The 16,249-nt window shown below is 39.3% G+C and overlaps 1 protein-coding gene across 4 annotated transcripts in view; it reads left to right on the top strand.

Annotated features, from left to right (window-relative positions):
- The first annotated feature begins 411 nt into the window (after positions 1-411).
- LOC140466688 (anoctamin-1-like) overlaps positions 412-16,249 on the top strand; it is a 126,302-nt gene continuing 110,464 nt past the window's right edge. For 3 of the 4 annotated variants that reach the window (XM_072562151.1, XM_072562150.1, XM_072562147.1), the window contains exons 1-5: positions 412-484; positions 904-1,022; positions 3,060-3,122; positions 6,247-6,440; positions 7,469-7,807. In XM_072562151.1, the coding sequence (XP_072418252.1) occupies positions 447-484; positions 904-1,022; positions 3,060-3,122; positions 6,247-6,440; positions 7,469-7,807 (753 nt within the window). In that variant the 5' untranslated portion in view covers positions 412-446. Of the gene's footprint in view, positions 485-903; positions 1,023-1,230; positions 1,340-3,059; positions 3,123-6,246; positions 6,441-7,468; positions 7,808-16,249 lie in introns of those variants that run through there. The other variant, XM_072562152.1, reaches the window with a different exon arrangement.

Below are 16,249 nucleotides of genomic sequence, written 5' to 3'. Positions count from 1 at the left end.
TTCATGGGTCCAAATTTTGTTCTCAGTGGTAAATAAACATTAGACTAACCATTCAATGAAGTGGTGTTACCCACAGGCCGCTCCAGCTCTCTATTTGTTTTCCTCATTTAAGATGCTCCTTTAAAATATATCTTTTTCTCATTTAACTTTGAAAAACCTTACTAATAGCACCTTATGTGGTTCAGTTGATTTTACTTGGTAACATTTTCGTCAAATGTGTGAGACATTTAATTCTACAATTGCCAGTTGACATTGTCATATTGCATTACATCAGTTGGATTTTGATCACATCACTAAGGGTTTAATTAGCACCCCAATGTAATTGTTGTGCTGGTGTTCGTGTGAATTGTCCTGATGAGTGACAGACAAATAGCTTCTACAAAATATGTTTCTTTTTCAGAAAGAATTAGATCAATTTGAATCAGGTTTTAGCGATTGACAAGGTGATGAAGCCTCCTTTATATGTGGTGTGTAAATCAAACAGGTACCTTTTTTCAGATATACCCTTCATTAACCTTAATAATGTATTTTTAATTCATTTTGTATGAAGCTTCTTGATCTTTCTGCAACACAAATTAAAGAATTATATCAAATGAACTCAGTCTTTCTTGTAAGAGATAGGTATGATTCGAACTGCATATGGGATTTAAAGTACAGATTTATGTTATACTTCCATCTTTATCAAATCTATAATAAAAAGCCACCTCGAGTAATTTTTGAGCATAAAGTTGAAATAGTCAGGACTGAGATTGATAGACTTTTTTTTATTCAGGAAGGGCAGCACAAGTTTAGGGTACCTGGTGATTGAAGTTAGGGTTCAGATAAACATTATCTGAATTTCTCAGGAGCAGACCATTCAACATGATTATTGATGTTTACTATGATTCCATTTAATTTCATTAGGTTGGTTTCCGTGGTTTCATTTTCCAACAAGAATCTATCCAATCCAAATGTGAAAGCCTTCATTGTATCAGGATTGATGGGATTTTTCAAGGAGAGGACGACAGATTTCGGTGGTGAGAGTGAGTTTTTTTTTGCTTTCACCCAGGAATGGCCTGGCTCCAATGTAAAAGGATCCATGTCCCTCTGAAAATGGGTGCTGTTATCCCCTTTAGCGTTACCTTAATTTTCGCCGATGAATGAAATGGAAGGGTTGCCATTTATGTTTCGGTCTCTGGCACAACACTAGCTTCTAAAGCCTGTTGCAGATTAAGCCAGTGCACAGACAGCACACACACACATAACATACACAGGGAGACAGATTAGTCCCCTTGTCAGATCAACTCCACACAACCTGCCCCTTGTCCTAACATGGCAGATCACGGCCGACCAGCACCAGGTAAGTGCCCCTTCTACATTCATTGTCAAAGACCAAACAACAATAAGGATGGTTAGTTATGGGTGGTGGGGCGTTGAGATTGTGATAAACATTCGGGAAAACGAACAACTTGAATAGTTGTTTGCAGAGATTAATCAACGCTGAGTCAAAACTAATTAAGGAAGGCTAATAGATTGAGTAGAAACCTTTTAAATTTCTCAACGAAATTCTGCGTCTTTAATACAGATCAGATTGTAAAATGAATAGACTTAAATATCATAAATATCGTAGGTAATTCACTGATTTCGGGGTCTTCTGACGGTCTGACCGCCTGAATGGCAGTAATCCGTTTCTGGTATTTCCGTTAGCATAACACTAAACACCAAACTGACTCCAGTAAAATACAGTACTTGCAATTAATCGGTTGACTGCCAGGAGTTTATAGCAAGGTGAACAATGTGCTGAGTTTACAGTTGAAGCGTCCTACTTTTCAGTGACGGACTTGCAAATTTCATATTGAATTCTCGAGTCGATTTATTAGCTCAGTGAATGAGTTACTTGATTTTCCTAATGTGGGGAGGTGAGGGCTGGAGGCAGTTTACGTATAGATCTATGTGATCAATCCATGTATAGGCGATATGGAGCCTAACCATCAGACAGAGAGAGAGAGAGAGAGAGACAATTAGCTTGAGTGTAATCACTCACTCCATAAGGTTAGGATGAATAAGGGGAATAGGACCTCCTTGAAATGCTAGAGTTGATATAAGGAATGAACTGCTGTATGCTATAGATTGCATTAATACACTAGTCACCTGGCCAAACCAGTCAAAACTGAACCCCCAAGGAATGTGGAGAGATGTCTGAAAATAGGCACTCTTATTTCCTCCCTTTTGGATTTACATGAAAAATGAATTAACTGAATATGTTAAAATTGAAAGCAGTGAAAGTGAATGCAAGAATCATTCTGAGGTGTGTTCACATCAGATGTTGACCTGTTGGTAACAGAATTGACTATTCAAACTGGTGATGGAATTGTAATACAAGTGATGCTGCATGTCAGAAATGGTTTGATTAGTACTATTGTCACCTTTGAGCCTAGGGGGGGTTTAAACTGTGCTTTCGAGAGGTGAGCAGATCAGCCAGCCAGTACTCCAGCATAGTGTGTAAGGAGTGTGACACGATTAGAAATACTGCTTTCAACATCAGACATTAGACCAAACACGTTGGGCACACATAATTGATCCCTTAGCACCATGTGAAGATGAACAGTTGTATCTTTGGCTGGTATTCATCCCTCAAGCAACAACTAGAGCAGACGAGCTGTTCATTAACTTAATTACTGGCTGTGGGATCTCACTTTTCCTACCTTTGGGATATTAGGCTTCAGAAGGTATCATGGGCTGGATTCAGAACTTAGTTGTGAGCAAAGCCACAGTATAAGGGCTGGGTGCACAGTGTCATGGCACTGCAGTTGGGCTACATAGCCTTCACTGCTGCCATTGCTGAAATATAAACACCAATTGACGTTTTGCAGATGCACCTTTGAGCCAGTTCCCTGATGTCAACAATGAAATGTGAAGTCTGGCGTTTCAAATAGAAGCAAGGAGCTTTATAAGGACTTTAAGTAAACCGAACATGATGATTTGCAAATTTAGCTACTGTTGCAAATGTATCAGTATTAAGCATTTGTGTTGTTTTAAAAAATCTACCAAACTGACAGATACTCTTTAAACTCTTTTAGTAGCGGAGAAAAGGAGACTTCATTCTTTTCAAGGTGAACTGGAGCCTGAACCAGGACACAGAGGTGAAGCAAGCACTAACCCCATGTACCATCTATTGCCTTCATCCTGACCCTGTCTCCATTTAGAATGTTTCAATGTTTCACTTTGTTTATGATTCACTTAGTTTGTACTGTTAGGTGTGATTATGTCATCCTTTTAGTTCCCTTGCCTGGTCAAATTTATTACAATGTAATTCATCTAATTAACAAAGACCTTATATCCTGATGTTGTTTAGATTTCTTATTTGGCTTTTGTTTTACTGTTTTGAACTGCTTACAATGTTTTGATCCTTGCAAAACTTATATAGACTTGATAATGAGGAACATTACACACGATTGTGCTTTCATAAAATGCATGTGGTAAAGGACAAGACTATAAAAAGATCTTTGTAATCCCTCAGCAAGCAGATAGCCTTATAATCCTTTTACATTGCCTGCTCCAAGACTGTAGCAGCAACACCATCACAGAAGGCTGGAAATTCCTGTCTCTCCTCTCTAATGCCACTGTTTTCCAATATAGCTTATAGCTGAGCTACAAGGTGTAGGAATGTCTCTGCCTTGATCCTCAATCTGTCCTGAGTAAGCTAATTTCCATTGGAGTGCTTGTAGGAGCCATTCACCACTCTGGGTTTGGGGAAAGAACTTTGAGCAGGTTTCACCCTCATGCTGAAAACAAAAGCAGAAATTGCTGGAGAAACTCAGCTGACCTGACACCTGGGTGGGAACAAGAGTTAGCTTTTCAAGTCCAGTGACCCTTCTTCAGAGTGTTCTGGAGAAGGGTTACTGAACTATAAATGGTAATTCTGTTTTCTCTCCACAGATATGTGATGAGTGTCTCCAGCAATTTCTGTTTTTGTTTGTTTAGCATCTGTAGTTCTTTGATTTTTTTTATTCTCTCTCGTGATCCCCTATTATATGCAGGCATCCGAGGCATGCTTGAGAATGTAAAACATGACTAGGTTTGTCAAGATTTCCTTTGCAATTGGGTAATCTAATTGTTGCTTTCTGTTAGCCACCTCCATATTTAATGGTGATCAGGAGGAAACTCCACAACAGTGAAACCATATTCCCACCAATAAACTAACACCGTTGGATGGGGGAAAGATGAAGGCAGTGATAATAGCAAGGAAACGAGGACATTTAAAAACACGAGTTATGAGAAAATGTTTCTTAGGTTGTATATGTCCTTTTTGAAGGGTGACTGAGATACTTGAAATAATCAACTGCTGTTTATGTGGAAAATATTTTAATTAAATAATGCAGGCTGTCATGCTGTGTATTACAGTTGGTATGATTGGATTGATATTCATTTGGGGCAGTTGAAGCTAGCATAGTGAAGCGTCTGTATATCGCATCAAGTTTTGAAGTGAGGAAATTTGTGGCACAGCATTGACAAAATAACATTTCTTTTTGGGAGAAAAAGAAAATGATTTACATTTACAACATGCTTTTTGTAATCAATAGAAGTGTCAAATCACTTTACATTTATTGAAATGCTTTAGAAGGGCTGTCACTCTTATGAGCACCAGGGCTATTTGAAATATCTGGAAATATCTTTGTCCTTTCATTAGATGCACCAGGTGTAGGTAAGTGTTCTGCATTCTCAGGATTATGAGCCATGACCAGTGACAGAACTAATGAATCTTTGATGTTGATGAGGGAGGGCTAGAACCTTAAGGGCCAAGTGCTTTACAGGTAGATGATCCTTCAGGAATAAGAATTATTTTTCATTAAAGCACGCATGTGGAAGACAATATTCTTTCCTCCCATCATGTTGATGATTGTTCTGCAAAGTTAACAATCAACAAGCAACTGAAGAGGAAGGATGATAAGCAAACCACCACCACTCAGTATTGTCACATAGAAATGTGGTAATGTATTTTCCCACAGCAAATCCCTGCAAATAAGAGTGTGGTGATAGATCAGAGAATTTTTGTGGCGATGATTGTGGAATAAGTATTGGCCGTTTTGACCTATATGAAGTAGTGACGGGGAATCTGGCAGATGAGGTCTGAGATTCAAAAGTAGTGTTTCTGATGGTGCAGCTCTGGACAGACAGCCATTAAATCACAAAGACATAAGGACAGAAGTAGGCCATTCAGCTCAACAAGTTAGTTCTGTCATTCAATGAGATCATGGCTGATCTGATATCGCTCAACTCCACTTTCCTGTCTTTCCCTATAACCCTCGATTCCCTCACTGGTTTAAAATCTGACTATCTCAAGCTTGAATATACTTCACAACGCAGCGTTGACAGCTCTCTGCAGTGAAGAATTCCATAGGCTGACGCTCTGAGAGAAGTAATCCCTTCTCATCTTTGTCTTAAATGGGCAACCCCTTACTCTGAAATGATGCCCTCTAGTTCTAGAGTGTCTCAGAATGTGAAGCATGGACTTTGTGCTTACGTCCTGAACTGAGACTTGAACCTAGAACCTTGTAACTCAGAGGTGAGAGTACTGGCAATTGGATAGTATAGCAGGTATATGTACTTGCTTTATTTCATGTAGTTTTATGGGATCTTTAATATCCATCTGTGATGCTGGAGAAGATCTTCAGTTAGCACTTTAGCTGAAAGATGGCTCTTCAGCCCTGAAATGTTACCTGTGTACTGTATTAAAGTGAAACTGAAATGCTTAATCTTCTGGCTCAGATAGAGAAGCATATTGCCAAGACAGAAGTTGCTTTACATGGGGGATAATTATAGAAACGTTCTTCTGACACAAGTTATTAAAGAAACAGAATTCCAAAGATCTTTAAAACATCAATTAGTTGTTTGAAAAGATAATTATTAAATACATTGAATTGGTGAAGATACAGTGGTTAGTCTTTGTAGTGGAGAATGCAGAATGAAACTCAGAAATATACCTGATCTAGAACATTCTCAGATTTTATGTAACCTACTTTGTATTCTTAATGGAAGAAATGACCTACTTTTAAAAATAGTTTCTTTTTAAATCTCTCCGATCTTGCAGTTGAGTAGCTTAGTCCATACAGAATATTTGATCTGATAAAGTGTGTGAGGTTAAACGTGGTTGATAGAGAACAAGCTTTTACATTTTCTGTCTATGTAACAGATTGTTTCTCCCAAAAAAAATGTTGCAAGTGCAAGGTTTTTTAAAAAGAGGTATTTGTACTTTCTTACTGGCAGGTACACCAATAATCCTCTCGCACCATGCATATCCAGAACCCAGAAAGGCAACAGCAAGGGCTAGAACAAAAGAGTTTGAGAAATATCTTACAGTTCCACGTTGTTCCCCACGGGCAAATTTCAGCTTGGCCAGTGATGCTTCAGACAGTGCGACCTCAGCCTCACACAGTAAGGAGGAGTTGGAAAGCTCACTGGTAAGTGATTGCATGTGTGAATCTGACTAAAACAATGGCTTGCGACCAGGCTTTGTGCTTGGTGACCCTCACTAGAAGATTGCATCCCTTTGACTCAATAGTTAGTGGGGCAGAGCAGAACACGTAAACCAGAATGCCTTTAGTGGTTGGTTACTTGTATCTTTGGGTGCTTTACCATTTTGCTTGTTTTTGCATGACAAACACAACTAACAAAAAGCACATCAGTTACTTTGCACTGGTGCTGCAAACAACTGGAGAGTATTTGCTTTACCAAAGATGAATAGTGAACCTTTCTGTGCCAACAACCTTTAATTTTTTTTTAACAAATGTTTTTGAACCTGACTCATGGATATTGTGATTCCTCTTGGTCATCCATTGGATATCTCAGCACAGCATTTGCTTTAGTAATTTCAGGTCAGGCCAGTCACAGTTCTATATATTGTTCATTCAGTTCCTTTCAAGCATTTGATATTGACTGTTAATCAGTATTAAATTGAACGATCAACTTTTTTTGTGGAGAATACCATAAAAACATTTGGACTACTCCTGTGGTCCAATTTGGTTGCAGTAATTAATTCGATGGAGTATAAAAAAGATACAATTGTCTTTCCAGTCTGCTTTGTTATATTTCCCATACTTAGTTCACTAACATTGCTTGCAGCAGAACTATTTGGGTTATAATGAATGGCCAACACATTACAAGCCATTTTTCATCCTGCCAATGCCCAATTTCATCCTCTTGTCTCAAAGAAAATCTGTTTATGGATTGTAACCATAAGATTAGATGTTTCTGATCTAAAACTTCACCAGGTTATAGAATAGTTACTGGTATTCTGGTCACTGAAACCTAGTTTTGGAAAATTATTGCTTGTGAAGTAAAGTGCAACAGAAATAGGACTGTAGTCTGCCATGATGTTGGTTTGCTTAGATTTTGTAACATATAACATTGGAACAATCATAAAAATGGGATATGCTACTTTAGACAACTCAATACATTTTGTCCTTTCTTTTTTTTTGCCTTTCCTTAGGTCATTAACAATTACTTTGAAGAGAATGAAGAGGGAGACACTAAGAAAGGCTTGTATTTCAGTGATGGCAAAAGGAAGATAGACTATGTTTTAGTTTATCAAAACAGAAAGGTTACTTCTCAGTCCACCACTCAGAGTTCTGGAGCCATTGTCCCAAATGGCACTGCAACAAACCCTCACAGAAGTAAAGCTCACAAACAGCTACCAGGGCGTCAGCAAGAAGTTGTGCTGGATGTTGGAAATCCTCATGAATCTGTGGAAGAGGAAAGGAGAGCTCGCAGAGAGGAGTTTGAGAAGAATCTCATGGAGAATGGGCTTGCGATTGAGAAAGACAAGGAGGTGAGAGAACAGACTGTCTTAAAACCTATAATTTATCACCTTTTAACTTTAGGAAATTGTGACATGCCGCTCAGTATTCTGTGGTAATTTTGCAAAGAAAAATGTTGGAATAAATTTTAAAGACTTTCAAATAATTATATAATGGTAAGGCTTCACTGAAACAAACACACAAAGTATTGTAGACACCCAGCAGGTCTGACATCATTGTAGAGAAAGAAACAGAGGTAATATTTCAAGACCAATATCTACGACCGAATGACTTCTTCAGAGTGTTGGTTTCTTTCTCTACAGATGCTGTCAGACCTGCTGAGTTTCTCTATCATTTTGTGGTCCTTTAAGATTTCCAGCATCTGTTGTATTTCACTTTTATTTGATCGCTTTACTGAACAACTTATTGGTCACCTGCTCAAATATCCTTGCTTTGGCTAATGTCAGTTGTCTGACTATGATCTTGCGAAGAGTCTTTGGATGCTTCACTGTTTTAAAGAATCTGTATAGGTGGAACTTGATGCTATTGTTAATGCTTTTAAAAAAATTCATTCATGAGATGCTGGTGACACTAGCTAGGCCACGATTTGTTGCTGATCCCTTGTTAACTTTGTTATGGTGAGCTGCCTTCTTGAACCACAGCAGTCCAATTCTTGCAGGTACACCGACAATATCATTAGAGAAGGAATTCTAGGATTTTGACACAGTGACAGTGAAGGAATGGCAACATATTTCCAAGTCAGGGTGGTGGTTAATACATATTTTAACTTATATTGCAATAGTAATGAAGATAAGTCATCTTATACAAAGAAAGCTGCCTGCAATTTTAGATCTTTTGTGAGTGTTTCATTTGCAAGTGTATTTGTACTAATTTTCCATTTAATCTCTTTGATCTTCCCTCACTAAGCACTGTTGCTGGCTGAGAAAGAAGTAACAAAATTCTGGCCTTGATTATCACCACTAGAATGTTATTGGGATGACCAAGATATTGGCAGCTTGACACATGTTCCTTTTCGTTTCCTTTGCCCAACATAATTTCTTTACATCCACTCAAAGCCTTGTTGTGATTAGACAATTTAGATAAGTAAAAGATCATATGGGAATTCATATACAAGGATGCACAACCTATCATTCCACAGATGAGTGGATTGAACTTTCAAAGAATGCTATGACCTTGCTAGTATCCTTAAGACCACTGAGTCAGGCTCAACAGTGCCTGACTGAAGAGTAGGCTCCAGATATTGCTTCATGATTCATAAAAGCAAATTTGTCATTCTTCTTAGGATTCAGGTCTCTAGCAGTCTATATGGAGTGAGATGGCTTTATATATATGCCTCAGTGACAAATATGTGCAGTTCATAATTATTTTGTGAGTTTAGTTCATGATTCCACTTTTGGCAGGGACGGTAATTCAATTCCTTTGAAAATCTAAAGAACAAAAACAATGTTTGGAATAACAGTGGCCATGACCTCAGTACATTGAGTTTAAGTGCTGCTAAAGCATTTTACATCTGAAGAATAAACAAAACAACTGATTAATGATGAGGAAAACTCTCCTGCCAAATGGTTGAGACTGCCACATGTGACATCTATGAACCATGCATTTTTCACACCCATCTTCCTCTGACCTGAGCATGCGTAACTTTAGTTAGTGGTTGTCATCACCATACAACATTAAATCTATCTATAATATACAGAAGGTTATGCATATGTCACACACTTCCAGTAACTGTCTCATTTGCCTTCCAGTAATATCACATCCCACTTTCGAAAGAGTGCAATCTCAGACACACCTTAGACAACATATCGGAAATAATAATTTATTATGAATTTTGAAGTTGAGTGTTGTTGAATGTCTTATTCATAGACTATTGATCCAGAGATCCAGTTAATGTGCTGGTCTCATGATGACTATGAAACTGTTGTCAGTTGTCAATTGTCAGAAAAAACATGCTTCACTCATGTCCTTTAGGGAAGGAAACTGCTGTCCCCACTTGGTCTGGCCTACACGTGTCTCCAGATTCTCAGCAACATGGCTGGCTCTTAACTGCCCTCTGGGCAATAAAGGACGGGCAACAAATGCTGGCCTAGCCAATGATATCCACATCCCTTGAATGAATAAAAAAAGATTGTCATGTGATGTCTTTCTGTTTAATGCAAGTTTCCTGAGTACAACTAAGTTTCTATAATAAATATTATGATTTAATTTCAGTTTGAGACTATAATAGAGGCAGCATTGTTTTTTATTTTTGTTTCAGTGATCCGGTATATAGGTGAGTTGAAGAATATGACAATGGGGTGCACATGCCAATTGGCACATGTAAATTCAGCCAATTTGCTTAAAAAATTCTATCTCTACAATTTCTTGCTTTAATACATTGTGAAACAAACACGTATGGTCAACAAGCTGTTAAAATATGAATTTCTAGTTTGAAGAGGATTCTGGGTAATCCAAGTTGGAGGATGGAAAATGTTGTGGCTGTGAAAGCTGCTCCTTTTTTGAGATATTTTCAGTGTTGGAGCTGACTTCTTTGAATTCTCGGAATTACTGGTTTATATGCTGTTGCATTGTTTTGGAACTTTGAGAGAAAAAGAAATCAAGCCAACGGCACTTTAAAAGGGAGGAAGACACACAAAAGGCAGTGACCACATGGGCAGTGATTCAAATGGAGAAAGAAACCTACATTGCTGTCTGACCCAGCAGTAACCTGCACAGCTGCTGTCTGCTTTCAAATATTTCTGGAATTGGTTCTAAGAAAAATAAACAAACAGTGAAATTCACAGCTGAGCTTGGAGAAACTTGTATGTGGAAGCTCAGTGCAGGAAGACAGCTAAGCGTAAGGCTTTTAAAGCGTAATCTTACTGGTTTTCTTTTGTAAGTTTACATAGTGAGGAGAGTGGGTTTTTTTCTTACATGTTGTGATTGAGACCTGTCTCTTGATTAAACTTTTAAAAATATAAAACATAGGTATTAACTTAGCCTGGAGTAGTAAAACGATGCTATTCTCTGGGTCTGTAGATTGTTAAGTGCAAAGATGGCCTCCTCTCCAACCTATCACCTTCACCCCCATCTTCATCTACCTATTGCATTCCTAGCTACCTTGCCCCCAGCCCCACCCCTTCCCATTTATCTCTCAACCCCTTGGGCCACTCCCTCATTCATGTTGAAGATGTTATGCTCGAAATGCGACTTTCCTGCTCCTTGGAAGTTGCCTGATCGGTTGCACTTTTCCAGCACCACACTTGGACTCTTTAATAGAGTGATGTGCACTTCCAGTTGGATGTGGGAGATTAAGGATTTTACTGATGATTACGTCTTCAGGAAGTATGTTTGGTTGTGAATTCCACCAGATTGTATCGATTGATTGGAGCATCAGTTAGAAGCAATGAGGAACTTAGAGGAGCAAGGGGGCATGATGGATGGCAGTTGTAGGGAGGGATATAAACTGAAGATACAGTCAGATAGGTGGGTGATCTCCAAGAAAGGCAGGAAAGGGAGGCACAAAGTGCAGGAGTCTCCTGTGGCTTTTCCCATCTCAAACAAGAATGCTCTTTTGGAAAATGTAGGGGACGATGGACTCTCAGGGGAATGTAGTAGAAAATGAGGTCTGCACATGCTGGAGATCAAAGCTGAGAATGTGTTACTGGAAAAGCACAGCAGGTCAGGCAGCATCCGAGGACCAGGAGAGTCGATGTTTCAGGCCTGATCTCAGGGGAATGTAGCATGGACTGTCAGGTTTCTGGTACCGAGACTCGCTCCAGTGTAACGAGAGATACAACAGTTTCCAGGTGATCGATTGTGATAGGGGACTCTGTAGTCAGAGGCACAGACAGATATTTCTGCAGCCGGCAACGATAAATCAGAATAGTGTGTTGCCTCCTTGGTGCCAGGATCAAGGATGTCTCAGGGTGGGTGCAGAATGTTCTCAAAGGGGAGAAGGACCAGCAGGATGTCATTGTACAAGTTGGAACTAATGACATAGGAAGGGAAAAGGATGAGAATCTGAAGGGACAATATATAAAGTTAGGCAGAAATTTAAGAAGGAGGTCCTCAAGGATAGTAATGTCTGGATTACTCCCAATACTGTGAGCTAGTGAGGGTAGGAATAGGAGAGTAGAGCAGATGAGTGCGTGGCTGAGGAGCTGGTTCAAAGGAGAAGGATTCACATTTTCTGATCATTGGAATGTCATTTGGGGTAGAAATAACCTGTGTAAGAAGAATGCATTGCACATGAATTGGAAGGGGACTAGTATAATGGCAGGGAGATTTGCTAGTGCTGCTCAGGAGAATTTAAACTACTAAGTGGAGGGACCCATGGAGATAGTGAGGAAAGAGGCCAGGCTGAGACTGGTACAATTGTGAAAAGGAGCAAGTCAAACAGTCAGGGCAGGCAGAAACAAAGCAGAGAATGAGGTAGGACTGATAAATTAAATTGCATTTATTTCAATGAAAGAAGCCTAACAGATTAGGGCAGGGCATGGTTCGAAACATAAGACTGGGATATCATAACATTTACAGAGATGTGGCTCAGGGATGGACAGGACTGGCAGCTTAATATTTCAGGGTATAGATGCTATAGGAAGGATCAAAAGGGGGGCAAGCGAGGAGGGGATGTGGCATTTTTGAATAGGGATAACATTACAGCTGTATTTAGGGAGGATATTCCTGAGAATATGTCCAGGAAAGTTATTAGGGTGGAACTAAGAAATAAGAAAAGGATAATCACCTGATCGGAATTATACTATAGCCCATCCCAATAATGGGAAATTGAGAAACAGATTTGTAATAAGATTTTGGTTTTCTGTAGGAATAATAGAATGGGTATGGTTGGGGATTTTAACTTTCCAAACATAGACTAGGACTGCCATATTGTTAAGGGTTTAGATGGAGAGCAATTTGTTAAGTGTGTACAAGAAAATTTTCTGATTCAGTATGTGGATGTACCTACTAGCGAAGGTGCAAAACTTGATCTACTCTTTGGAAATAAGGCAAGGCAGGTGACTGAGGTATCAGTGGGAAGTACTTTGGGGCCAGTGACCATAATTCTACTAGTTTTAATGTAGTGATGGAAAAAGATAGACTGGATCCAAAAGTTGGAGTTCTAAATTGGAGGAAGGCCAATTTTGATTGTATTAGACAAAAACTTTCAAACGTTGGTTGGGGGTGGATGTTTGAAGGTAAAGGGATGTCTGGAAAATTGGAAGTCTTCAGAAATGAGATAACAAGAATCCAGGGATGGTATGTTGCTGTTAGGGTGAAGGGCAAGGCTGGTGCATGTAGGGAATGCTGGATGACTAGAAAAATTGAGGTCAAGAATAAGAAGGAAGCCCACATCAGGTACAGACAGCAGAAACTGAATGATTGTCTAGAAGAGTATAAAGGCAGTAGAAGTACACTTAAGCTGGAAATCAGGAGGGCAAAAAGGGGATATGAGAGAACTTTGGCAAAAAGGGTTAAAAAGAATCCAAACGTATTTGATAAATACATTAAGGACAAGAGTGTAACTAGGGAGAAAATAGGACCCTTTAAAGATCAGCAAGGTGACCTATGTGTGGAACCATAGCAGATGAAGGAGACACTAAATGAATATTTTGCATCAGAGTTTATTGTGGAGAAAGGTATGGAAGATAGAGAACATGGGGAAATAAATGGTGATATCTTGAAAAATGTCCATATTACAGAGAAGGAGGTGCTGGACATTCTAAAACACGAAAAGGTGGGTAAATCCTGGGACCTGATCAGGTGTACCCTAGAACTCTTTAAGAATTTGGCGAAGAGATTGTTGGGCCTCTTGCTGAATATATATCACCAATAGCCACAGGCAAGGTGCTAGAAGGCTGGAGGTTGGCTAATGTAATGCCACTATTTAAGAAAAATGGTGAGGAAAAGCCAGGGAACTATACCAGTCAGCCTGACATTGGTGGTGGGTAAGTTGTTGGAGGGAATCCTGAGGGACAGGATTTACATGTATTTGGAAAGTCAAGAACCGATTAGGGATCGTTTATATGGCTTTGTGTGTGGGAAATCATGTCTCACTAACTTGATTGAGCTTTTTGAAGTGTCAAAGAAGATTGATGAGGGTAGATTGATGGACGTGATTTATCAGGACTTTAGTTAGGTGTTCAACAAGATTCCTCATGGTAGACTAGATAATGAGGTTAGGTCACATGGAATAGAGAAAGAGCTAGCTATATGAATCCAAGAACTGGCTCAAAGGTAGTAAACAGAGGGTGATGGTGAAGGGTTGCTTTTCAGACGGGAGGCCTGTGACCTGTCACAAGGATTGGTGCTGGGTCCATTTTGTCATTTATATAAATGATTTGGATGTGAACACAGTTGTGGTTGATGATGCCAAAATCAGGGGTATAGTGGACAACTATGAAGGTTACCTCAGAATCTTGATCAGATGGGCCAATGTGCTGAGGAGTGGCAGATGGAATTTAATTTAGATAAATGCGAGGTCCTGCATTTAGGAAAAGCTCTTCCTAAAAGCAAATCAGGGCAGGACTTATGCACTTAATGGTAAGGTCCTGGGGAGTGTTGCTCAACAAAGGGACCTTTGAGTGCAGGTTCGTAGTTCCTTGAGAAATGGAGTCACCAGGTAGATAGGATAGTGAAGAAGGCGTTTGGTATTCTTGCCTTTATTGGTCAGTGGATTGAGTACAGGAGTAGGGAGGTTGTGTCTGCACAGGACATTGGTAAGGCTAGTATTGGAACACTGCATGCAATTCTGGTCTCTCTGCTCTAGGAAGGATATTGTGAAACTTGAATAGGTTCAGAAAAGATTTACAAAGGTGTTGCCAGAGTTGGAGGATTTGAGCTATTGGGAGAGGCTGAATAGACTGGGGCTATTTTACCTGGATCATCAGAGGTTGAGGGGTGACCTTTTAGAGGTTTATAAAATCATGAGGAGCATGGATCGGATAAATAGACAAGGTCTTTTCCCCAGGGTGGGGGAGTCCAAAACTGGAAGGCATAGGTTTAAGGTGAGAGAGGAAAGATTTAAAAGGGACCTAAGGGGCAACATTTTCACGCAGAGGGTGGTGCATGTACAGAATGAGCTGCCAAAGGAAGTGGTAGAGACAAAAAAAACTGCAGATGCTGGAGTCCAAGGTAGACAAGTAGGAGAGTGGGAGAACACAGCAAGCCAGACAGTATCGGGAGCTGGAGAAGTCAATGTTTCGGGTATAATCCTTCTTCAGGAGGCTGGTACAATTATGACATTTAAAAGGCACCTGAATGGGTATATGAATAGGAATAATTCAGAGGGATATGTGGCAAGTGGGACTGAATTTATTTGGGATGGCTGGTTGGCATGAATGAGTTGAACTGAAGGGTTTGTTTCCATGCTATATATCGTTATGACTCTAAAAGCCTACAAGTTACTGTAGTCCAATAAGAAGCTGACCATATCGTCATGAAATTCCCCATTTCTTCTTGTGACAGCATTTATCCATTTGACCTCAGTTAAATGTTACTTTTTATAATGGATTTAAGCTTTCCATCCATTAGTATTAACAGGAAGCATGGTCACCTCACACTACTCTGTAAGACACACCTATATTTAAAACAAATAAAATATGACATCGGAATGTAACCAATCCATCCAACTTAACAGTATTTTTCATAAAGTAACCCTTTTTTCCCAATACTGAGGGCCTTCCCTAATTCCTGCAAATATTCATTTCTAGTTTTGTCCGCCTCTCTTCCAAAAGTTAATGTTAAGTCAATATCTTTCAGGCAATGTAGTCACACCATAACAACTTACGTAAAAAAAATTCATCTTCCCACTGGTTCATTTGGTAATTAGATCTGAATCCTATAGTTATCAACCTTTTTACCAATGGAAACCATTTTCTTTGTCTTTTTTTATCAACATCCCTAATAATTTTCAATTACCCTATTAAGTCTCCCTTCACTTTAAGACCTGGCCCACGGTATTTGTCACAATTATTTTCTTCACTACATCATTTTGTTTATGTTTATTTTGGTGAGTCTTTGTCCTGTTTCAGCATTAGCTTACTCTGTATGTGTGAGATTAATAACATTCCTATAACACCAATGAAAGGTGGCAGAATGTAAAGGAATCCAGAGTGAAAAATCCTAATGACAGATCCCTGAATGTACTAATGTCCTGCACCCACTGCTCCTACGTGAACATTGGGGCCATTATTGTAGATATTGTTTCACAATTCAATTGCTGGCATGGGGATCCTGCACTAATTTAGCATCTAGTCAATCACATCCATGTATCTTGCCTCCTCCAATTAGGGATATCTCATTCCCTCCAAATTCCCAAGCATAAAAGGATTACTTCTCCACTCTTATGATTTCTGTAAACTTAAGCACAGTAAATGATGGTGGTTCGAGGGGACATACACATCGCAGAGAAACAATCAATTACACTTGGAAATGAACGTACTGAAACACTATTTTGAAGTAAACAAAGTGAG

Source organism: Chiloscyllium punctatum, chromosome 44, assembly GCF_047496795.1.
Source record: "Chiloscyllium punctatum isolate Juve2018m chromosome 44, sChiPun1.3, whole genome shotgun sequence".
In the NCBI taxonomy this organism is placed as follows: Eukaryota; Metazoa; Chordata; class Chondrichthyes; order Orectolobiformes; family Hemiscylliidae; genus Chiloscyllium; species Chiloscyllium punctatum.
The sequence above is the reverse complement of the archived record's forward strand: the minus strand, read 5'-3'. Positions and strand labels throughout refer to the sequence as shown.